This window comes from Pan troglodytes, chromosome 8 (genome assembly GCF_028858775.2).
Source record: "Pan troglodytes isolate AG18354 chromosome 8, NHGRI_mPanTro3-v2.0_pri, whole genome shotgun sequence".
NCBI lineage: Eukaryota > Metazoa > Chordata > Mammalia > Primates > Hominidae > Pan > Pan troglodytes.
The window spans coordinates 37,986,998-38,012,766 of record NC_072406.2 but is presented as its reverse complement, the minus strand read 5'-3'; the positions used below and the strand labels follow the sequence as shown (position 1 = coordinate 38,012,766).

Here is a 25,769-nt window from a genome sequence, read left to right as displayed (position 1 = left end):
ACAAATAAATAAGAAACCTATACATAATATAACGTGGTAAAAGGCATTAGCACACCTCTCTGGCATTTCATATATACATAAAAATGTTGAGAGAAGAAAATATGACAACAATACTCCTTAAAATCAGTTGCCAGGGAAATGTGTAAGTGAGCTTTTGTGAATGTTAGACTCATTTTTTAGATTATTCGGTTACAGAACAAGGTTTAATATCTTAAGCAATACTAACAATATATTGTATATGAGAATTCATTTTTACAGATCAGGGAAATATGTCAGTCTGTTATAATCACTGTCTAGACATGATGACTCAAATTTTTACAGAATAAGACTGTGTCTGCCAGGACACAGGTAAAATCAAGTAAAGGGTTAAACAGTTTCAATTTTTAAATGTTTTATCAGGATGGATATCCAATATTCATAACCACAAGAATACTATTTATAGCAATATGTTCAATGTATTAGAATTTAAAACGTGCCAGTTATTGCTCTTTTTCACAAGAATCCTATGGGATAAGTAGTAGTATCTCATTGTTACAGAAGAAAAATCTCAGGCCCAGAAGTTGAGGCAATGAGGAAAAACAAGGGCTGAGATTGAGACACAAATCTAATACCAAAGCTCATAAGTTTAATTGGTTTGCACAGTTCTTTTAGCCTGAGACAGTAAAACAAACTGAGTCCTTTTTGCTTCAGTAACATCTATAATTGTTTAGTTTTTGATAATTTATTATATATCAGATACTATTTGGTGTTTATACACAACCTTGTTCTAATGCAGTGAGGTTTTTTTTGATGAGGCTATCAAAGCAAATGGGAAATTATGATAGAAAAGTAAGGTAGAGCTACAAATGAGGACCTACATGAAATGTATGCTTCAAAATCATGCACGTTTGCTTAAAGTCTGAAACAAATTTGACTCTATTAGTTAAGCAGCCAGCCCATCAAGGAAGAAAGATCCTTCCCATGCTTCTTTAAAAATCAGTTACACTCTAAGTCATATTGTCCAAAGACAAAAGCAAAGCAGTAGTCACAGAGGAGCACAAATGTTCTCAGTGTGCTGCCACAAATACACTTCCTCCAGGATTCACGGAGAGAGGAGACCATGTGTGTAATACAATAAAGATTTCAGCCGCACTTCTACATTAAATCTGCTGAGTTTCATAAGTCTACTGTTGCCCTCATTATAGACCAATGTTCCAGTACGATAACATAACTAAACAAAAGCAGTTTTGGAGACAGCAATGTGTTGTGCTCTGGGTGTGCAGCTATCTGACTGCATAGTTTAATTCAAGGATAGATTTTCCTGCTATCTAGATCAGCACAGTCTAACAGAAATGTAATGAGAGTCATGTATGTAATTTAAATTTTTCTAATCACTTTTAAAAAGTAGAAATAACTAAAAATTTATGTAGTTTATTTAATGCAATTTATCTAAAATACTATGATTTCAGCATGTGGCACCAGCCACATTTCAAGTGCTCAATATCCACATGTGGCTATATTACACAGCACAGATGTAGATGAATACATTAACTACATACTCTTTTGATATTCCACATATTATTTCACTCAACAGCTTGTGAGAGGTACTGAGCAGCACTAAGATCATCATTATACTCAATGACATATGCCTGTGTTGTCAAGTAAGTGCAGAGCAGAGCTATGACAGACAACCAGGCTGGGGAAGAATTGGCATCCATTTTTGAAAATTTAGTTACTTGATATAGACATGAGCCTGAATTGAACATTCTCATTTCAAGTCTGTAGGTGGACTTAAGGGATATCTGTGTACATGTAAAAATTCTCCTCAAGAAATAATTTGGATAGCTTTCTAACACAGCCTAGGCTCCAGAGTTCAGAGTTCCACACAATAGTGTAATGCTGCAGTAATACTAGGAAAAATTGAAAAAGAAAAGTTGTTAATCCCTGATGCCCATTTTGCCCATTAGAGGAAAAAAAATCTCTATTAAGCACTTTCAAACTATCCCAACTTTTTGAGTAATGTCATTTCCTTGTGTGCCCTTTGAAATAAATGGTTTTTAAAATGTAAATTTACTGTCTTAATGATGAGACTTACTATATGGTGATTAGTAAGTCTAATCTTAACTGTATGGTAAAATACAGTTTTGGTATGTTTTCTGAAGATGACAATTTTAGTTTGAGAATAACTTATCTTTAGCCCATATCTCATAATTCTAATAATAAATAGAAAATAGAGCCAATTATCCATTACACTGCCTGACTTCAAACTATACTACAGGGCTGCAGTAACCAAAACAGCATGGTACTGGTACAAGAACAGACACAGAGATCAATAGAACAGAATAGAGAACCCAGAAATAAGACTGCCCACTTACAAGTATCTGATCCTTGACAAACCCGACAAACACAAGCAATGGGAAGGACTCCATATTCAATAAATGGTGCTGGGAGAACTGGCTAGCCATATGCAGAAGAATGAAACTGGACCCATTCCTCTCACCATATACAAAAATTAACTCAAGATGGATTAAAGACTTAAACGTAAAACCCAAAACTATAAAAATCCTGGAAGACAACCTAGGCAATACCATTCGGGACATAGGCATGGGCAAAGATTTAATGATGAAGATGCCAAAAGCAGTGGCAACAAAAGCAAAGATTGACATATGGGATCTAATTAAACTAAAGAGCTTCTGCACAGGAAAAGAAACCATCAACAGAGTAAACAACCTACAGAATGGGAGAAAATGTTTGCAAACTATGCATCTGACAAAGGTCTAATATCCAGCATCTATAAGAAACTTAAACAAATTTACAAGAACAAAACAAATAATGCTATTAAAAAGTGGGTGAAGGAAATGAACAGACACTTCTCAAAAGAAGACATACATGTGACCAACAAGCATATGAAGAAAAGCTTAACATCACTGATCATTAGAGAAATGCAAATCAAAACTACAATGGGATACCATCTCACACCAATCAGAATGGCCATTATTCAAAAGATACTGGTGAGGTTGTGGAGAAAAAGGAACACTTACTGCTGATGGGAGTATAAATTAGTTCAACCATTGTGGAAGACAGTGTGGCAATTCCTCAAAGACCTAAATATGGGAATACCATTCAACCCAGCAATCCCATAACTGGATATATACCCAAAGGAATAGAAGTCGTTCTATTATAAAGACACATGCATGCCTAGGTTCATTGCAGCACTATTCACAGTAGCAAAGACATGGAATCAACCTAAATGCCCATCAGTGATAGACTGGATAAAGAAAAGGTGATACATATACACCATGGGATACTATTCAGCCATAAAACAAGAATGAGATCGTATCCTTTGCAGGGACATGGATGTGTACATGTAAAAATTATCCAATAAATAGTTTGGATAACTTTCTAACACAGCCTAGGCTCCAGAGTTCAGAGTCCCACACAATAGTATAGTGCTGCAGTAATACTGGCTGGAGGCCATTATCCTTACAAACTAACACAGGAACATAAAACCAAATACTGCTAAATTCTCACTTAAAGTGAGAGCTAAATGGTGATAACACATGAACACATGGAGGGGAACAACACACCCTGGGGCCTTTCGGAGGCTGGGGGTGGAAGGAGGGAGAGGATCAGGAAAAACAAGTAATGAGTACTAGGTTTAATACCTGGGTGATGAAATAATCTGTACAACAAACCCCCGTAATGCATGTTTACCTGTATAACAAATCTGCACATGTATCCCTGAACTTAAAAGAAAATAGAGCCAATTATCTAATAAAGTCACCACTAGATCTTTGTAATAAAACCACACCATTCAGAAAATGGAGTAAAATGCAGCTATTTAACAAAAAGAATAAGATTTATGTGTATTAAGATATCACACTATATTAAGTTTTAAAATCTAGTTGCAATTCATACAGAAATAGAAACCCAGGCTTGGCACAGTGGCTCACATCTGTTATCCCAGCACTTTGGAAGGCCAAGGCAGGTGGATCACTTGAGGCCAGGATTTCCAGACCAGCCTGGCCAACGTGGTAAAACCCTGTCTCTACTAAAAATACAAAAATTAGCCAGGCATGGCGGTGCGTGCCTGTAGTCCCAGCTACTCAGGAGGCTGAGGCACGAGAATCATTTGAACCCAGGAGGCAGAGGTTACAGTGAGCTAAGATCACACCACTGCACTCCAGCCTGGGCAACACCACTGCACTCCAGCCTGGGCAACAGAGTGGGCAAAAAATAAATAAATATAAATAAATAAATAAATAAAAGAAACACTGAAATTGAATTTATTCTGGAAAATTTATTGGAGAGATGGAGGAGACATAGATTTTAATTTACTTATTAATGTTATTTTTGTAATTTGGAAAATATCATCTATATAAAATAGAGTATCTTATTTTCTATAACAGATGGACAGGCTTTCAGTTCATATAGCTACACAAAAATATATTGAATCATGGGTTTACAAATTTAAAAGAGGTGGAAGTAAAGACACCTTTTTTTTTTACCCCAAATGAAATTATCTTATTAATCATGAGACCATATCTGCCAGCCCCAACTTCTGTGGGCATTTTAAGGCACAGATTTGGCTTGAACATTATTTCTTGAAACTATCTAATGAGCTCATTCAGTTTGGACTATACTTGATTCCCAGCCTTTAAGTTCAGGATTGAGGCAAGGCTCCTAAAAGGAAAAAAACAATGTTTCTTCAAACAAATGTATCTACATAAGGAAGAAGATAATACAAGTTATTACAAAAGTGTTATAGCTGAACTGCTTTCAACCAAAAATGGGATTTATCTTCTTGACTTAAACAACTAGAACACCAGAAAAAAATATATGAAACAACAGTTATCAGACACTGAACAATAGACAACATAGAGCGGTCATCTATAAAAGAAGAGAAACAAATGAGGCAAGCCCTATGACTGCCCAGTATACCCTCTGGAGAGAATTTCCAGGCCAAGATCCAGAAGAAAAAATTAAAACAAAGCCTAGGAGTCTCCCTGAGTTAAGGAGACAGAATTCAGAGTTTGCGAAGGCCAAAGCTGCTAGAATTCACAGCACAGAGTGCCAGAGAGGAGAGCTGCATAGAGGACTGTGGAAATATGAACAAGGAGTTCCCTAAAGTCTTTGGTTGATAGCACATGTATGTAATGAAACAACCAAGGCCAAGGAAATAACCAACAGAAAGCAGTAGTGCCAGGTAAAGTTCGTGTTCCCACCAGCCCAGGTGGAGACACCTCCTAATACACAAGGCATTGAGTAGTGCACTCAGAAGTATATTGCCTCAGTAGTGGGGCCAAATTAGACATAGACTAAAAGCACTTGTGGAATTACCCTAACACTTAAAGCAAGCCTTAAAATGATCACACTGTTTCCAACTATCATAACTGAATCCCAGAAAAAAGCTAAGGAAGAAATTTAAAGAACACCAGAAAGAGAAAAAGAAGAGAAAAATTCAGCAACAAACAATGTAAAATTCACAATGTTTGGCATCCAATAAAAAATTACCAGGCATGCAAAGAAGCAGGAAAATATAATGCATAACCAAGAGAAAACATAGTAAAGACAGATACAGAAATGACACAGATTAGAGAATCAGTAGACAAGACCTTAAAACAGTTGTTTTAAATATTCATCATGTATTCAAAAGGTAGAAGAAAGCATGAACCAAGATGGGGAAAGAAATGGAAGGAGAGATCCAAATCTAACTTCTAACCATAAAGAATACCATGTACAAAATGTAGCTACATGTAATAGATTGGATTAACAGCAGCTAAGACACTGAAAAAGAAAATTTAGATGAATTTGAAGACACAGTAATAGAACAATGCAAAATGAAATACAGAGAAAAAATAGACTGAAAAGGAAAGCAGAGAATCAATGAGGCTTGAACAATATCAAGCAGTCAAAGAATCATGGAAGAGGAGAAAACGGATGAGGAAACAGAAGAAATATTTGAATAAAGGTAAAAAAAATTGTCAAATTTGATGAAATCTCAAAGTCCAAAAATCCAAGAATCACAGTTAATCCCAAGTAGAAAAAAAAATACCAAGAGACATTACCATCAAATTTATTAAAACTATTAATAAAGAGAAAAAAGTTTAAAACAGCCAGAGGAAAAAAAGATAAATTATATAGAAGAAGAAAAAAGGACAGTAAATTTATCTTTAGAAACGATGGAAGCCAGAAGTTTAAAAATGTCCTTTATGGAGAAGGAATGGTACCAGTTAGAAATCTGGACTTATACAGCAGAATGAAGAACACTGGAAATGGCAAATATATGGGTAAATATTCAAGATTTTTTCAAATGTATTTAAAATGCAATTATATAAAGGGAACATAATCACAATCATTTATGGATTTTATACCACACAGAAAAGTAAAATATATTACAACACTAAGACAAGAGTGGGGTTGGATGCAAGTATTCTTTTGAAAGGTTCTCATACCACATGTTAAATGCTATAATATTGCTTGAAAGTAGGCTCTGATAAGTTAAACCTGTATACTGTAAAGCTACAGTTTCCACAAAACCAAACCAAACAAAACAAAATGAAAAGCAAGATAGAATGAGCAAGGGGATATGTAAAAAAACAGCAAGCTGGAAACTTTAAGCAGAAACAAATTTTTATAATCACATTAAAAGTGAAAGGTATAAACATACCAAACAAAAGTGATGGGTGGCTGGATAAAATTTCTATGCAGTCTATAGGAAAACTCCAACAAGTAGAAAGTCCAAGAACAGAAAAACATATACTATTACAAATCAAAGGGATGCTTGAGTAGCTACCATAATGTCAGACAGAGTAGATTCTAGAGCACAGAATTTTAAAAGGAATAGAGTGTTATTTTATAGTGATGAAGTGATCTGTTTTTCAAGAATATATAACAATCCTAAATGCTATGCACCTACAAACAGAGCTTCAAAATACATAAAGCAAAAACTATTTTAATTGAAAGAAGAAATAGCCAAATCCACAATTACAGTCAGAGACCTTAACATCTCTCTTTCAATAATTAGTAGAATAGACAAAATCAGGAAGGATACAGAACATTTGAAGATACTTTCAGTTTGACCTAGTTGTCATTTATAGAACACTCCAGCCAACAGCAGCACAACATACTTTCTTTTCAAGTGTATACAGAACATTTACTAAAATAGAACATACTTTGTGCCATAAAACAAATGTCAGAAAATTCAAAGGAATTGAAATCATACAAAGTATATTCTCTAACCACAATAGAAATATATCTGAAATCAATTAGATATCTGGAAGATCCCAAATCTATGAAAACTAAGCATGTCTAAACAAACTTCTAAATCAAAGAAGACATCAAAAGTATTAAAGTTCAAAATATAAAACCTAAACTTGTATCTTAAGAAAGTAAAAAAAGAAAAACAAATTAAAACCAAAGTAAGAAGAAATAATAAAGATAAGCACAGATATCATTGAAATAGAAAACATGAACATTGGAGAAAATCAATGAAATTCTGGTTCTATAAGAAGATTCATAAAATTAATAGACCCCTAGCCAGACTGATCAGCAGAGAAAGACAGAGAACACAAATTACTAACATCAAGAATGAGAGGGGTGACATCACTATCGATGCTACAGATGTTCAAAGGATAATAAGGAAATACTATGAACACTTTTGCCCTAGCACCTCTTTCTTAGGGCAGAGCTTCCATCTAGTTTATCTAAGTCTGATGGACAGGGCTCAGGTAAGTATGTTTTATGATTATGCTTTTCCATACGAATATAGACTTAAATAAATTAAAAATGTAAGATTTAAACTTTAAGTAAACTTTAGGTAATTTTTACTAGAAGTATAAATGCTACAACTTTTAAAATTCAATTTTAGGTACATATCCATTTTTAAGGCAACTGTAAAAGATGACATGCAAAAAGCTAAAACTGCAATGAAAACTATGGGACCAGCAAAAGTTGAAGTACCTTCTCCAAAGGATTTCCTAAAGAAACATTCAAAGGAAAAAACTCTACCACCCAGTAGGTTTTATCATGCTTTATTTTTAATATTAAAAGCATTAGCAGATAGATGATTTAACTATTATTTTATTGTTGATGAATATTAAACGTGCACAGGTGATAGCAGCTTTACCTCATATTAAACAGAATTTGACTAGGAGAAAGTGGAAGTAGAGAACTGGGTAGAAAAATAGAATGGAGAGTGATAAATTGCCCCCAGAATAGACTTTAGATTGGGTTTGGACTATCCAATGAAGCCCACATGCATCACCATCTTAGTCCCTAGCTGTGGGGCTTCAATTATAAACAACAATTATAGGAAAAGTCAAGACCCCAGGGACAGTATCTGACTAATGGGCAAGATTGCCCAGCATCTAAACCCTGTCTGGCCTTTTCTCCAAGAGATGAAAATTACAACCATTACTACCAGTTGTTGAAGCAACTACTGGGCTCATTTTGAGTACGGGCTTTTACTCTCCCAGACCTTTAAGACTAACTGGACTGCAATGAGTTAGATGTAATGGAGGAGACTTCATGAATATGTGGTAGAACCAGCTTAGGGCCCCATGCTTATTTTAATGCTGTGCTCTTGCTGTACTAAAATTTTTAATTTTTGATCAAGTAGCCTTGTGTTTTTATTTTTTACTGGGCCTCAAAAATTATATAGTTGATCCCAGTTATGGAGTCTTTTGAATGATTTCAGGAAAGAAAGCTATCAGGGAAAGGGAGAGTAGATGAAAAGTGATGTGCGACAGGTATGTATGGAAGCAATTTCTTCATAGCCCAAGTATGTCTTCCCAGATGTCTTAGGGCAATAAAGAAAAGAGAGCACCTGGGCAACAAAGCAAGACCCCGTCCGTACAAAAAAATTAAAATAAAAAAAATTAGCTAGGTGTGATGGCATGTACCTGTAGTCTTCACTACTCTGGAGGCTGATGTGGAAGGATCGCTTGAGCCCAAGAGTTCGAAACTGCAGTGAGCTATGATCAAGCCACAGCCTTCTAGCCTGGACAACAAAGTGAGACCCCATCTCAAAAAAAGAAAGAGAGAGAGAGAGGAAGGAAGGAAGGGAGGGAGAGAGGGAAGGGAGGGGAGGGGAGGGGAGAGGAGAAGAGAAGAGAAGAAAAGAAAAGAAAAGAAAAAAGAAATGAGTCTGTCTCTTCAAAATGTTGGCTTTTTATGTCTGCTGGCATTGAGGAAATAATGCAACATCTCAAGCCCGGCTAGCGATGTACATTTTAACAAAAGTGAAACTACTTCTCTTTATGGCAGTATTTAATGTCCCCAAATCCTCTCTCAACCCATATCTCATGAAAAAAGGTGAGGGCACTATCAGGCAAGATGGCAAGATGGAAGAAGCAAGTGTGGAAATACAACATTCATGCTTAATTCGTGACTTCAGAAGTCTCTTTTGTATCTTCCTCTAGTCTTGGCCTGTTGTGACCCAGCATTCTATGACCAACAATACCATTTGAGAATATAGGAAAATGTTAAAATGGAATTTGATGCTTTCAATGCCTTAGGACCACTGGTATCCCTTGGGTCCTCATATAGCCTCTCTAGGGTTAAACATATGATATAACACAAATATATATATATATATATATAAATCCTTTGTGTCAAATAAGAAAAAAGGAAGAAGCCTATCATTTTGTAAACATTGTAAGGCAAAAGCAAACCCAAAATTTCACTGGCCTTTAGAATAATTCATCAATTCAGGGTATTAGGGCTGGGCACAGTGGCTCATGACTGCAATCCCAGCACTTTGGGAGGCCAAGACAGGAGGACTGCTTTAGCCCAGGAGTACGAGACCAGCCTGAGCAACAAAGTGAGACCCTATCTCTATAAAAAATTTTTTTAAATTAGCTAGGTGTGCTGACGCACATCTGTGGTCCCAGCTATATGGGAGGCTCAGGTGGGAGGATCACCTGAGCCCAGGAAGTTGAGGCTGCAGTGAGCTATGATTGCATCACTGCACTCCAGCCTGGGTGGCAGAGGGAGACCCTGTCTCAAAAAAAGAGGAAAAAAAAAAAAAAGGAATGCAGGGTTTTGCAAAAGCTTTAAAAACTCGGTCCAATGAGAGTTCTGGAGGACAGTTCTGGAGAACTAGAAGTGCAACATCAAGATGTCAGAGGATTAGTTGATTTTTGCTTTTCTTTTTTAGGAGTATTTTTGTTTGTTTTTATTTTTGGAGATAGGGTCTATGTTGCACAGGCTGGAGTGTGTGGTGGCTATTCACAGGCATGATGAAAGCACACTGCAGCCTCACACTCCTGGCTTCAAGCAATCCTCCTGCCTCAGCCTCCCAAGTAGCTGGGACTGCAGGCATGCAACACCACACCCAGCAGGGTTGGTTTCTTCTAAAGCATCTCTCATTGGCTTGTAGATGGTTATCTTTTCTCTGTATCTTTACGTGTTCTTCCTTATATGTATGTCTGTGTTCAAATTTCCTCTTCTAAGGACACCAGTCATATTGGATCAGCGCCTTCTCTAATGACCTCATCTTGACTTAATTACCTCTTTAAAGACCTTTCTACAAATACAGTTATATTCTGAGATACTGGGGGTTAGGGCTTCAACATATGAATTCTAGGAGGACATAACTCAGCCCCTAACAAGAGGCTAATCCAGTTCATAGACTTTTAACTGTAAGTATTGGCTTTGCTGATAATAAAAGTTATATAAACTAATAAAAAAGGTCAAATGATGCAGAAATGAATAAAGTCAGTCCTTAGTAATTGTGATAGGGTTAAAACTGGAAAAGGCATTTTCAAGGTAGTTGTTGCTTTCAGTTCTTAAAAATAAATTATTTCACATTTTTGCATTGTGGCAAACCATTTGGCTATATTAAAATAGATCAATGGGAATGATCAAACTGAAGAGGCTGTGTAAAAATGGCCAATAAGCAAGAAATACTTCTTCCTTGTATTTATATACTGTTCATATATATATACACACACACACACACACACACACATATATGATCTTTTTTGAGACAGAGTCTCACTCCGTCACCCAGGCTGGAGTACAATGGCATGATCTCGGTTCACTGCAACCTCCGCCTCCCAGGCTGAAGCAATCCTCCCACCTCAGCCTCCTGAGTAGCTGGGACTAAGGGTGCACACTATCATGCTTGGCTAACTTTGCATTTTTTGCAGAGATGGGGTTTCACTGTGTTGCCGAGACTGGTCTCAGACTCCTGAGCTCAAGCGATCTGCCCACGTCACCGTGGGCCACCGTGCCCGGCCTCCTCAACATATTAAATGATTATGTTGCCCTTAATTTATTTCCGTTTTAATTACTGACTTTTTTTCTTTTTAAAAAGTTATTTTATTGAGGCCTGATTGACAGGTAAAAAGCTGTGCATATTTAATGTCTACAAGTCAATGAGTTTGGGGATAAGCATAAACTTCTATCTTAAATATTTAAATATATTATGACTGCAACTTCAATATACAAGTGGTGAAATATCTGGATATTATAAATAGCACTGAGTAGCAGTGTTTGTAGTTTAATATTAACAAAGAAATGTTATATTTAACAGAAAAAAAGTTTGATCGGAACGTGCCCAAAAAGCCTGCTGTGCCATTGAAGACTGATCATCCTGTCATGGGAATACAGAGTGGAAAAAATTTTATAAATACAAATGCAGCCGATGTCATCATGGGAGTGGCTAAAAAGCCTAAACCAATTTATGTTGATAAAAGAACTGGAGACAAGCATGATCTTGAGCCTTCAGGACTAGTTCCAAAGTACATCAATAAAAAGGTAGCCTTGTGGTATATTAATAAGAGGGCTGAAATTCAAATAATTTAAATATGGTGTTCATGATGATCATCTATGTTATCATTATTAGTGCTCTCATTGGACACATTGTCTACTTTGCTGATTCTCATTCTTCTGCAATCTGTGTTTGGTCCAAATCTAATGGGATGAAGTTACAAAGAACTCATAGTAAACAATTCCATATAGTTCAGTAGATGAAAGTTATTGTTTTCCTTAATTTTGATTATTAACATATTTAACAATTTTAATAAACATTCTCTGAAAGATATTTTTGGTTAGTTGGAAATGTCACTAAAAGCAGTCATTACTGTAAATCTAGAAGGAATAAGCTGTCAGATGGTCTTAAGATTTAGTCATTAATTGCAGTAACTTGGCAGCTGAATAAGAAAAATGAAGCAGAATGCAGCTTTAGAGCCATCCATCTCATCAGTGTAGTATAAATAATTCACATTCCTATTTTAACATGAATATATTTATTTGGTTTTGGTTTTGGGTAAAGACTTGAAAGTACTGTACAATAATCTAGTCCTTTTGGGTCCTTCATTTGTATCTGAAAAGTTGTGTAATTTCATTGGTGAACATTATAGTTTAAATATAGATTTTTTTTTTTGAGACATATTCTCACGCTGTTTCCCAGGCTGGAGTACAATGGTGCAATCTCAGCTCACTGCAACTTCCAACTTCCCGCTCGAGTGATTCTCCTCACTCAGCCTCCCAAGTAGCTGGAATTACAGGCATGCATCACCAGGCCTGGTTATTTTTTGTATATTTAGTAGACAGGGGGTTTCACCATGTTGGCCAGGCTGGTCTTGACTCCTGACCTCAAGTGATCCACCCACCTCAGCCTCCCAAAGTGCTGGGATTGCAGACATAAGGCACTGCACCCAGCCAAATACAGATCTTTAAAATAAAAAAAGCTTACAAAAATCTTATTTAATGCTACTTTATTTTGCGCACTTATAAAGCTTAAAAGTGCTTGAAACACACAAAATATGAATGCAGGCTGGGCACAGTGGCTCACAACTGTAATCCCAGCACTTTAGAAGGCCAGGAGGATTGCTTGAGGTCAGGAGTTCAAGTCCATCTTGGCCAACATGGTGACACCCCATCTCTACTAAAAATACAAAAATTAGCCAGGCGTGGTGGTGTGTGCCTGTAATCCCAGCTACTCGGGTGGCTAAGGCACGAGAATCGCTTGATCCCAGGAGGCGGGGGTTGCAGTGAGCCAAGGTCGCGTCACTGCACTCCAGCCTGGGTGACAGAGCGAGACTCGGTGTCAAAAAAAAAAAAAAAAAAGAGTGCAGAATTCTAAAGAATAATAAGTTGCATCAAGAAGAAATGAAGGAAGGGAGGGAGAAAGGAAAGGAAGGAAGGAAAAAGGAAGAGAGAGATAAAGAAAAAGGAAGAGAGATAAAGAAAAAAAGAAAAGAAATTGCAATAGTGATGTACAGGGACCTAAAATTGAAGAGCCCAGTGATCTACCATGATAAATCCAATGCCAGTGGAAAATCAAAACAGGACCCTCAAGGCTGTTTTCAGAGGACACTGTCTTCTCAGGAATCTAGGAGTTCCCAGGATAAGCCAATAAAATTACTTCAGGCTTCTCCAGGTACTTCCTCCTTCTGTGGCCCCTGGAAACTGTTTTATAGTCGTTGTCCCACAGGATAGGGAAAAGTGGAAAACTCACTCTCATGGCTCTTAAAGCCACTTCCAGTCCATTATTTCTCCATGATCATATGAAAAGTCTTTACTGGTCATGCCACCACCTGTCACACACTCTGCCCCTCCTTCTGGCTGCTCTCTAAGCTGTCCACTTGAATGCATTTTCTACCTTCAACAGGAAATTTGGAGTATCCATCATGGAAACAGAAAAATACCAGAGTTTACCAAACCATGAAAGCACTGTGCACCTAATGCCCTTTTGGTGTTGCTGACTAAGCAATCAGTGCTCATGAAAGACTTATTCAATTTACTTTTCCCTTATCAGAGTTAAGTTTTAAAGATCTATCATTGGTAGGTGAGATAGTAAATAAATTCTTTTAAAGTCAATGTCATATTTTTATAAAATGAGTGAACTCCCGTTTCAGCTCCAAGTGAATTATATGCCATTCATACCATGAGAAACAATTTCTGAAAACAAGCAAGGATAGATGATCACATGAGGTATTTAGCAATACCAGTAAAGACATTCTTTCAAAGTCTAACTCTGCCACTTAGTAACTGTGATTTCCAACAATCCATTGGATTTATCACAGGGTTGTAGTGAGGATTAAATTATATAAAGTATATTGAGCACTTGACACAAAATGTGACACCTAATAAAAGAACAAAGAGTGAATAGTATAATATATGCAATTTTATTAACAGTATGCATTAGCCTCCGGTGATTCAGCCCATAGGAATATTTCAGATCATTGAAGCTTTTGCTCATTTGTGAGTTTTTTTTCTGAACTGTATCACACCATTCCCTTTCTTTTTAAAAACACTTAATTTAATTTTTTTTAGAGATGGAGTCTCACTATGTTGCCCAGGCTGGTCTTGAACTTTTGGGCTCAAGCAGTTCTCCTGCCTAGCTGTCCCAAAGTGCTGGGGTTACAGGCTTGAGCCACTGCGCCCAGTCATTCTCTTTCTTAAACAGAGTATGCCAAATATAATTTAATCTTTCTGTGATCCTGCAGAATCATCATGATGAAGCTCCGTTATTGTGCTAAGCTGTAATGAGGTGTTTCCCTCAGTGTTTCCTGAAGTGGATTGGCCTGTCTCACTCACTGCACCAGCTGACCAGAATACTGGCCTCCCAGAGTCTATTTATATTGCCCTCTGCAGCTTCCAGAACACATTTATATCTAGGATTTCTATCCCTTGTTCAGTCAGGATGGGTTAAGTTACACTGTGATGACAAACAATCCCCAAATTTCAGTAACTTAAAGCAACAAAGTGTTATTGTTTGCTTTTGCCACATGCCCTTTGAGGGTTGTTACAGGCTCTGCTTCTTGTCCTTCTTCCAGGACCCAGAAAAATCTAAACATTGCTTGTCACTAGACCAGACAGGAAAAGACACAGCAAGTCATCCACTAATTCTTAAGACTCCTATCGAGAAGTGGCAGAGGTCACCTCCACTGACACTGAGCAATTCAGGGCATATGGCTACATCTTACTTTTTGAGGACAACACAGGAAAGTGTTGTCCTACCAAGTGTCTAGAAGGAGAACAGAATATTTGTCAGAATTTTAATGACTACCATACCTCCCAACTGCTGCTTCTTCGGAGAGTTCCTCCCCGACCTCCTTATTTATCTAAAATAGCCCCTATTATTTTCTTTTCCCCCACTATCCTTCTTTATTTTACTTCAGAACACATACATATTATTTCATTCTCTATTTTTGGTGAGTCTCTGTCACCATAGAATGCAAATTCCCTGAAGACGGAAACTTTGCCTTTTTTATTCACTAGTGTTCCTAGCACCAAGTACATTCTCAAACATCTTTTGAAGAAGGAATACATAGTAATTCTGTTTCTATAGATGGTGAAATCAAACGCATTTACTAAGCTGAAAGAATCACAGCTGATGGCTTCACTGTCAGTCCTTGTGACATGGGAAAATTCCCTTATTCCCCTCGCAGAGTGTACCATAGGGCTGTGGCTCACTTCTTCAGTGCCCCACTGCTCACACTTCTAGGGGGAGCATGCCGAAGGACAGGTTGTGGGTCTCTGACTCCACAGCAGTGTCTATGGGTCAATGTTTACAGCTCCTGAAGCCCCAGTAGGCGTGTGTTACAGGGTGCTCTTTTAGTTTAGCTGTCCATAGGTGGCTTGTGTTTGCTCAATTAGACTCCCTGCCTTATGACAAGGACAGAGGGCTTCCAAAGGACTTTCTGTATCCCAGGAGTCTTGCCTTGGTATACTTGAAGAATTGGATCACACGTGGGCTTGGAGAATGAGTGCAAGGTTTTATTGAGTGGAAGTAGCTTCAGCAGATGGGAGAGCCAGAAGGGAGATGGTTTTTCCCTGGAGCCGGGCAGCTCTGTGGCCCGGGCTCTCCTCCCACCACCCCGGCCAAACTCTGCGTTGTTCCACTGGTCGATGGCCTGCCGGCATGCCGGTGCCCATCGGTGTGCTCTTTTGTTGGCACGCCCCTCTCAACAGCCTCCACTTATATGTTCTTCCATTGATGTGTTCCTCTCGACGTCCAGCCATTTGTGGGCCTGCCTGCTAGGGTCTCGGGGGTTTTTATAGGCACAGGATGGAGGCATGTTTTTATAAGTTTTCGAAGACTTTGTCTTTTCTTTAACGAGACCACGAAAAAGAGACTTCAAAATATTCAAGATATTTCGGGTAAAAACTGAAGCATGTAGAAGGTAGAAGGTAGAAAAGCCAACTCTTGAATATCTTATTCAAGATATTTCAGGTAAAAACTGAAGAACGTAGAAGGTAGAAAAGCCAACTCTTAGGAGTAAAGTATCAGCCAAGAACAGGCGTGGGAAACATTCAGAAAAGGGAAAACAAGCAACTGCAATAACAACTCCATTTATTTATGTATTTAGAGATGGAGTCACACTCTGACACCCAGGCTGGAGTGCAGTGGCACCTTGGCTCACTGTAACCTCTGCCTGCCAGATTCAAGAGACTTTTGTGCCTCAGCCACCCGAATAGCTGGGACTACTGGCACATGCCACGATGCCTGGCTAATTTCTGTATTTTTAGTAGAGATGGGGTTTCACCATGTTGGCCAGGCTGGTCTCGAACTCCTGACCTCAAGTGATCCACCCCCCCCCACCCCTCAGCCTCCCAAAGTGCTGGGATTACAGGCGTGAGCCACCATGCCTGGCCAATAACAACTCCATTTTAAAAGGCAGGAATCTACTAGCTCTCAATGGAGGGAAAAAAGTCACTGAATTTTGTCAATTTACAGGGTTTTGAACAAAGGATTTAAGTCTGTACCATTTCTTTTTCTTCCATCATCAGTTGATACGTACCCATATGTAAGATTGCATACAAAATATTGATTACTTTTTTCTGCAAAATCTTTTTAGGATTATGGTGTCACACCTGAATACATATGTAAGCGAAACGAGGAAATAAAGAAAGCCCAAGAAGACTATGATCGTTATATCCAGGAAAACCTTAAGAAAGCAGCTATGAAAAGGCTCTCCGATGAAGAAAGGGAGGCAGTTTTGCAGGTGTGTGTTCTGCCATTTACATTCATCTGTAACTCTTTGGATCATCTCTGAAAGAAAGGTGTACCATCACTTTGATGATTAAAGTCAGCACTTGGATTTTGAAATCAGAACAATCTCTTTGGGTTACAGTTAAAAACTACATACAGCAAAGCTCACTCTTTGGAGAGAGCAAAAAGTTGTGATATAGGGATTCATTTAATAATATTTTATTTCCAATTTGGTGAACTGTTTTTTTCCTGAACTAGTGTTGTAAGGAAGCCTACCTTCCTCTACAACGAACATGCATGAAATGAAGCAAATAAAGCATTTTTATTTTCATTTTTATGCCCCTGAGTTTGTGAAAAATAATATTCATAAATTAGATATTTTTCACTAGATGGAGCTCTAGAATAATTGAAACTGTCCTTAAAACAACTTTTTTTTCTTTCCTATAAGGCAAATGTCCAAAATTTTAAATAAACAGGTGCTAGGTTTCACATATGTTTTTCTTGTTTTTAATTACATAGACTTAAAGATATATTTATATTGGATTTTTTAATGCAGGGCTTTTATCTGAAGCATTTAAAATATTAGGGGGTGTAAGAGTTTCTGCTTCATCATTTGTATGAGCGTTTAATTAAACACCTCTTTGTACTTTTTATAGTCATACTGTCTCTTATAGAGGCAGAAATAATACTTAATTCTTTGGTTTTTTTTCATTTTGAAAGCATCCCACGAAGCCATTTCTAGTTTATTATTAATCTCTGTTGAAAAATGGATTCATATGCTGTTACAACTTCTGAACATTTTATCAATGTCATCATAATCATCAATAAACATTTCTTAAATGCTAAACCCTGAGGATATTTTAAAAGGCATAAGATTTTTTAAAATATCTGCAGTGGAGTATTGTGCAATTTAATTAGTGAGAGGTACTATGGATCTATGTACATGTATAGATGTGAATATGTGTATGTGTGCAGCTCTTAAGTTTCATAAGGTTCCAAGGCACTAGTCACCCCTGGAGGATTGTAGATCGTTAGCTGGGCCTGAAAATGTAGAGTGACGGCATGTCCCAGACAGTAGGAGTGGCTCAAAGGCAAGGACGGTGTCTCTTTGCTGACAGCAGCATCCCCAGTGCCTAGCACAGTGCCCAGTGAAAACGCAGATGTTCAGAAATGGTCTGCTGCAAAGGAGGAAGGCAGACAGTCAGGAAGGAAGGCTGGCAGACATGGAAGTGAGAATTGGCATGTCATTTTCAGGGAGAGTTCTCGTCTGTGGCCCATTCTGTCTCTCTCATTTGGATTTTCCCATTTTCAGAAAGTACGTGCCTTTGTGAAAGCCAGGTTTTTACACCTAAATGATGCTGAAAAATAAGAATATGACGAAGAACTTAGAAGTGACAGGTCCTTCCCTTCTGTGTCTTTTTGGCTGTAGGAGATAAGCAGCCCTCAGCTTCCCATTACGGTCGCTACAGAGTTACCCTTTGATGTGACGATAGCAAATCATCCACTGGACGCCTTATGAGCCAGGGAGCAGAGCTGCCATAGTAACAAAGCCACCGGCTGGCCTCCTGACGAGCCCTGAGCCACACTTCCTTCCCTAGGCAAGAGTTGCATGTAGTTCGATGACAATCTGGTTGTATGCCCCTGAGTAAGCCACATTCTGCTCATTCTTCATAAAATAACAGTCTCATTATACCTGGACAGGATCATCTGGTCTAGTGATTCCAAACTTCTCATTTTTAAAATGAGGACTATATATATATGCTGTGTCACTCTACATTTTCAGGCCAGCTAAAGATCTATAATCCTCCAGTGGTGACTAGTGCATTGGAACCTTATGAAACTGAGGAGCTGCACACATACACACATTCATATCTCTACATGTACATAGATCCATAGTTCCTCTCACCAATTAAATTGCAAAATTCTCTATTTATATGTATTTTATATATAAATAAATTATATGTAACATATGTACAATATAAAAAAATAAATTTTACTTATATATAAATATATATACATATATAAATATATATACATATATACACATATATAAATATATATACACATATATAAATATATACACACATATATAAATATATATATACACACATATATAAATATATATACACACATATATATAAATATATATACACATATATATACACAAATATATATAAATATATATATATACATATATATATATAAATTTTTTTTTGAGATGAAGTCTTGCTCTGTCGCCCAGGCTGAAGTGCAGTGGCATGATCTTGGCTCATTGCAACTTCCACCTCTCAATTTCAAATGATTCTCATGCCTCAGCCTCCCGAGTAGCTGAAACTACAGGCATGCACCACCACGCCCACCTAATTTTTTTGTATTTTTTAGTAAAGATGGGGTTTCGCTGTGTTGCCCAGGCTGGTCTTAAACTCCTGGCCTCAGGTGATCCACCTGCCTTGGCTTCCCAAAGTGCTGGGATTACAGGCGTGAGCCAATCTGCCCAGCCGTTAATACAAATACATTAAGTGGGCCCCTTTGTTCATTCATTTATTTATTGAATATCTAGTGTGTTCCAGCCAGAGGGATACTGTACAGAGCAAAATAAACACAGTCCTCAGCGTCAGTGAACTTAGAGTTTGATTTTCATTTGTCTTTGGTCACAAAACTGTCGAGTACATCAATAGGGACTAAAACTCATTTACTAATTGCCAGGCTGGTGTTTCCCCCACTACAGAACACATACTTGCAGAGGAGGTAACAAAGGGAGGCTACATCGGTCAGGGCTCCAGCAGGAAATCGAAGGCACACTCAGCTAGGACTTGGAAGAGAATTTATGTTTGTTTATTTTATGTATTTATTTGAGACAGTCTTGCTCTGTTGCCTAGACTGGAGTGCAGTGGCACAATCACGGCTCACTGCTAGCTGGGATACCACCATGCCTGGCTGATTTTTTTTTATTTCATTTTTTTATTTTTAGAGAGGGAGTCTGACTATGTTGCCCAGGCTGGTCTCAAATTCCTGGCCTCAAGCAATCCTCCTCCCTCAGCCTCTCAAAGTGTTGGGATTACAGGCATGAGCAGTGGCCACTGAAGAGAATTTATGAAGGAATTATTGACAGAAGTGAAGTAGGGTTAAGGGAACCAACAAGAAGCACTGAGGCACCCCAGGAGCAGGGACAGTAGGAATTTACCACCACCTACGCTTGAAAGGCAGCAGGCACAAGAAGCAGTGTTGTCAGAATCCAGTGAGAGCTGGAGCTGGGCTGAGGGTCATAGTCACAGATGAATGCAGCTAGAACCCATGTCTAGACTGTCCTAGGAGAGGAGGAGAAATGCCCCAGCCTCACTCTCCACCCTCCAGGGCCTTCTGTGGCTGAACTCAGGCCAGAGGGCGAAAGAGCTGGGAGCACCCCACAAGGTGGAGAATGTTTGGGGGTGGGCGAGGGTGCAAAAGGAGCATGAAACTGAAAACTTCTTATTATAAGATCACTTCTCCCTATCTGAATTTTTTCCAAAATGAACGATATTATTTCAGCTTTAAAATAGAAGAGAGGAAAATTAAGAATTAACAATAAGGGAAAATCACTATTGCTGCAACACATGAAGTATCTTTTTAGATGAAATAATGAAAAAACCTCTTAAAGTCAGCAAGTAGCGTATTTCAATATAATATGAAATATTAGCTACATTTAGTTTCCATCCCTGGCTGTTGACTTTGATCCAAACATTATTGTACACACTGGAAGATAAAAGCAAACTATCCTTTAAAAGAAAATACAGAGAAAAACTGTAGCTGCTGTGACTGCAAGTAATATGGAAACATCACCCAACTAGCTATGAAAAACCTTTGATATCCGCAAATGTACAAATACATAGACTTCCTCTCTGCAATAGCCACTCCTGTGGAGCACTGTGGGAACCTCTTTCACATTTCATAATGAAAGACTGTGGAGAAATAGAATTCTTTTGAGGGCTTCTTTTTGGAATACATCGCATACACTGTCAAGAACTGTGTAGCCTCCTCTTTTTAAAATTTAACCTGGATACTTTTTCTTCTATCCTTTCCCTTTCCCAGATCCTTAGCTCACTCAAGAAGGCCTCATAATTTGTTGCCCTTTTCCCCAACCAACCTCTTCTATACAGTGTGCCCTGACCTGTCATCATCCCTTTTATCTAAGCATGGAAATAAATCAGTGAAATTGTATTGTCCCTGAAAGTTTCTACAAGATTAAATTTGTACAAGAGCTTACGATGATGGCATAATTATATAAGACACTTGTAATCTTCTTTTACACCTAAATGTATGGCCATAGTTTTCAAAGACCATGTTTTCAAGGCAGTATTTTAAGTTTTGGAGTTTTGGTTTTGTTTTTGTTTTCAGGCAGGGTCTCTGCTCTGTTGTTTCAGGCTGGAGTGCAGTGGCGCAATCATTGCTCACTGCAGCCTCAACCTCCTGAGCTCAGGTGATCCTCCCACCTCAGCCTCTCAGGTAGCTGGGACTACAGGCCCATGCTACCACACCTGGCTATTTTTTGTATTTTTTGTAGCGACGGGGTTTTGCCATGTTGCCCACACTGGTCTCGAACTCCTGGGCTCAAGCAATTCACCTGTCAAGGCAGTATCTTAAATTGCACTTTCTGTTTTGCTTTTGTGTAAATAAAATAATCTATGTGCCCATAATGAATAATTAAAAAGTGTTGACTTACAAAATTTCATTGAATTAATTCAATTACTAGTTTAAGACCATTTTGTCTGTGGAGCCCATAGGGCACTGTGATAAAAAAATGATAATTATGCAAAAACAGAAATAACTTTTATTGCTCCTAAGAGATCCCTAATTTTGAATTTGTTGATTTCTGAGAATAGAAACTGTTAGCTACATTATTGAATTAGCATGTGTGTTACATTTAATGACCTTTCAATCATTTATAGAATACATTAATGGGAACTGTAGATCCCTTGACTATATGGAGGGCAATTGGTTCTTTCTAATATATTGAAAGGACACTTAGAAGATCATCTTTTGTACAAGTGAATTTTGGCAATTTTACAATCACATTTGTTAGATATAAGAAAATATAGCCATGCACATCAGAATTAGGTCTTTTATGTGATTTGTCTGTTGAAGAATGAGGATAAAAAATAAAATTTTACAAAACAATTTCCTGTTCAAAAATGTTTTTGACTCGAGGATATCATTCTAAGTTGTTTTTTACCCATGCATTTGCTGTGAGCTTTAGCTTCACACTACTCATAACTCTGCGTGTACATTTTTGATGGTAAAAACAAGTACAGTAACAACAAAAGCAGAGCAAACAAATACTCCCAGTGGGAACTGAGCACACAGTCAAGGATGGGATTTGGCCTCTGTACAGTATTTTTGGTTACTGTGGCCAAGTACTTGATAAATACATTTCATTTTAGAAGTTATTTTTGTCAGTTTCTTTTACTTATTGACATTTTTCATTACCAATTAGCTTTTCCAATTTCCTTTACTTTTGCAGTTTGCTTTGGTATTTACAAGTTTCTTGACCATTTGCAGGGGCTGAAAAAGAACTGGGAAGAGGTGCATAAAGAATTCCAGTCCCTCTCGGTCTTTATAGATTCTATACCAAAGAAGATCCGCAAGCAGAGGCTGGAAGAAGAAATGAAACAACTAGAACACGACATTGGCATAATTGAAAAGCACAAGATTATTTATATTGCCAATAAGTAAGAATGGATCTTTAAAGTATAACAATTTCAATGTAGGGGAAAAAAACATGGAAAATATAAAAAACTCCAAGTTTTTCAAAAAGGAAAATACTGTGAAGAGAATAAAAATAGTCTTAATCAGAATGCTTAGGCAATATGCAAAGAATAATTGAGTTATTCACTTACACAAGAAGAAATTTTGTTTTTACTAGTGTCACGTTTTCCACATATAAACTATTAAATTTGAGAATATGTGTTCCAGTTCCCAAATGTAATTCATTATTATTATGTACTTGTTTCACATAAACATTAATTTCTAGGTCCTGAAAAATAAAGTCAGCACTCAGAACTTCACTTTTTTTTTTTTTCTGCAGCGCATGATACCAACAGCACAACTTTGAAAACTGTTAAGTATTTGGAACTGGAAATAGTAACACGTGCCTTTTTGCTACTCTAAACTGTCTCCAACACATTGTTTCTGAGCTCCACAAATGCAAAAGATGTATTTTCTTGTGGCCCATGACATTTGCAGTTATTCCCAGTGAGAAATATTTTCAGTATTCATAACACTGTATATGATGAAAGGCTTCTATTTGGAGGAAGAAAAATTAAGAAGACAACTTACAAAATCAAGATGACAACTTATAAAGGCATCATTGAGGATGATTAAGGAGAATAGCCTCCTTTCTAGCATACCAACTTCGATACTCTTATTTTATTCCACAACTCACTATGCATATCTTATTTAAATGTTTTTTTCCTTTTGGTCCTTTCTACTTACCTATTTTGTGAATTCTAAAGTTACATTTGTAAGATTACATAATCTATTAAGCAATAAGTTTATGTTAGTAGAGCTGTTTTCAACCCAAAAATAAGAAAAAATAGCTCTAAATATCTAAAAGGAAAAGGTTATTTTATGAAATTTTAAATTAGAAAAATTTGGTAAAATATATGCAACTATAAAATATCAGAGAAATAACAATTTCTACTGCTTACACTGGTTTTTATCCTCTGGACAACATAAAAAACAAAATATGGGAGTCTTTCAAGCTTTTTTCACAAACACAGAATTTGGAAGCCTTATAGAAAAGCTTATTTTGGTTACTTAAAGAAAAGTAGTTTATATACAATTATTTTTTGAAAATTCACTTGAAACTTGTCCATATGAGTATCTTTATTCCTTTATTAACTTAGGGCAGATATAAAATAAAGGATAATATATGATAAATTCTCACTTACCAGGAATGGTTGGTTGCTATTTAGGGTAGGCTAACAGCTGTGACAGTACACTCCAAAATGTATAATTACGTAAACACATATTCAATTCTTGCTAACACAGCAGTACTTTGCTGTGAGCAGGTCAGCAGGAACCCTTTTCTGCAGTCACTCAGGGACCCAGACTTACAGAGTGGGTAGGATGCATCTGATCCAGAATTAGGGAGAGGCACGTACAGGCCAGGCCTAGAAATGATGCATATCATTCCCGTTTGCATCGCTAAGTAAGCAACCTAAGTTGCTTTAACAAACTAACTCCAAATCTCAGTTGCCTGATAAAGATACATTTTTCATTTACATCACTGTGCAATGTGACTAAGGGTAGGGGTATAAGTCTGTTCCGTGCAGTCACTCAGGGACCCAGTCTCCTTTTGTCTGGTGACTCTGTTGATCCAGGCAGTCTTTCTCTGCCAATTCAGGATGAGATGTTTAGGTAAGTATTTTATTTGTGAAATGATTGCTATACATACTCATTTTTAAATAATTCAAAATCAGTAGCAATGCAAAAATATTCTGATTACTTTAGCCTTATGGATATTATGCTTTGAAGTCATGAATGGGAGTTGCCTTAAATGTTAAAATGAAAACTTTGTGGTTTTAACAGCTAATTCTTTTGCTTTCTGTAAATGTCTACTAAAGAATCTAGACTTTTCTCTATGGTCTACAGTGTTGTCCTAGATGAACATTGTTGCCTTTCTTTCACAGAGACTTCAGAGGGAAACATTCCCATCCATTGTTCCTGGAAAGGTGATCCCTACCACGGGATCCCAACCTTGGATAGAGCCAGTTCAACCTCCCCCAATCCATACACATACATACCTAGGTCATCCTATCACCCAAAAGAGGGACAAACATCTGACTTGGACAGCTGACCAGTGACTGATCAGATTCTCTCTCTCTTGAGAGCATGAATTAAGAGACATGGAGACTGCAATCACTTGGGAGTAGACACCTGAAACTAAAAAGTCAAACTTCATTATGCAGCTAGTTTGACTTGGTTTCTCTTCCTGTTCAAAGGAAGAATGGGTAGAATAAAGATTTGATGTGGTCTGGCCCCCTGTCTATGATCTTTTTAGCTTGATTTCTTGAAATGCTGCTTCTTCCCTACCCACTGTAACTGGCATTCCCATAGTACTGAGGTACTAGAGACCTCTGAGATCTGCACACATGGTTCCCTCCACCCAGAAAACTGCCCTTTTCTTTCTCTCATCCTACATAGCTGCCTGGCAAATCCCTAGTCTTCATCAGGTCACATCACATTTCCATGACAATCCCCTTTGATTCCTCAGAATCTGGCCTTCCTTTATAGCACTGGTCATATTGTATTGTGCATATCTGGTTATTTGCCTGTTTTCCATGAAAATTTCAAGCTTATGGGGGAGAAGACACTGTATACATTTTCATCTGCATTCCTTAGAATCTGCGTAACGGCTGGTATAGAGAAGGTACTCAAAAAATCCTTAATGAATAAAGTAATGGATCGTACCCAAACATGTATTTTAATGATCTCTTGACATTATTATCATGACATAAGTCAGACTTGGAGGATAGAGAATTTGACTGCTAAACAAACCAGTTGATTCCATACCAATCAGTTAGTACAAAATCAAGGTAGGAGGAGGCAATTTCACGTGGTGCTTAAGATCTCAAGTACTAAAGTCAGGTAGCCTCTGGTTTGCATTCCAGCTCAGCTGCTTACTAAGTATGCTACATAACCTTTCTAAGCCATGTTTTCCTTTTCTGTAAATGGGGTTGCTAACCCATTCCATGATCTGTAGAGTTATGAGAATGAATGGAACAATATGTGCGTAACAGCATAGTTCCTGGCGTGTAGAAAGACAACTTAATACTATGACTTATTATTAAGAACTCTCAATTCC

The 25,769-nt window shown here is 37.5% G+C and overlaps 2 protein-coding genes across 5 annotated transcripts in view; one reads left to right on the top strand and one right to left on the bottom strand.

Annotated features, from left to right (window-relative positions):
- ENKUR (enkurin, TRPC channel interacting protein) overlaps window positions 1-24,943 on the top strand; it is a 33,922-nt gene extending 8,979 nt beyond the window's left edge. Inside the window, exons 2-6 of one of the 4 annotated variants that reach the window (XM_009458099.5) lie at window positions 7,850-7,995; window positions 11,519-11,742; window positions 16,794-16,940; window positions 22,463-22,632; window positions 24,595-24,943. In XM_009458099.5, coding sequence (XP_009456374.1) covers window positions 7,850-7,995; window positions 11,519-11,742; window positions 16,794-16,940; window positions 22,463-22,632; window positions 24,595-24,640 — 733 coding nt within the window. In that variant the 3' untranslated portion in view covers window positions 24,641-24,943. Of the gene's footprint in view, window positions 1-7,849; window positions 7,996-11,518; window positions 11,743-16,793; window positions 16,941-18,356; window positions 18,624-22,462; window positions 22,633-22,988 lie in introns of those variants that run through there. The other 3 variants (XM_001157277.5, XM_016962793.4, XM_016962794.4) reach the window with 3 other exon arrangements.
- THNSL1 (threonine synthase like 1) overlaps window positions 1-25,769 on the bottom strand; it is a 64,026-nt gene that overhangs the window by 18,065 nt on the left and 20,192 nt on the right. The gene's annotated exons all lie outside the window — the stretch shown is intronic.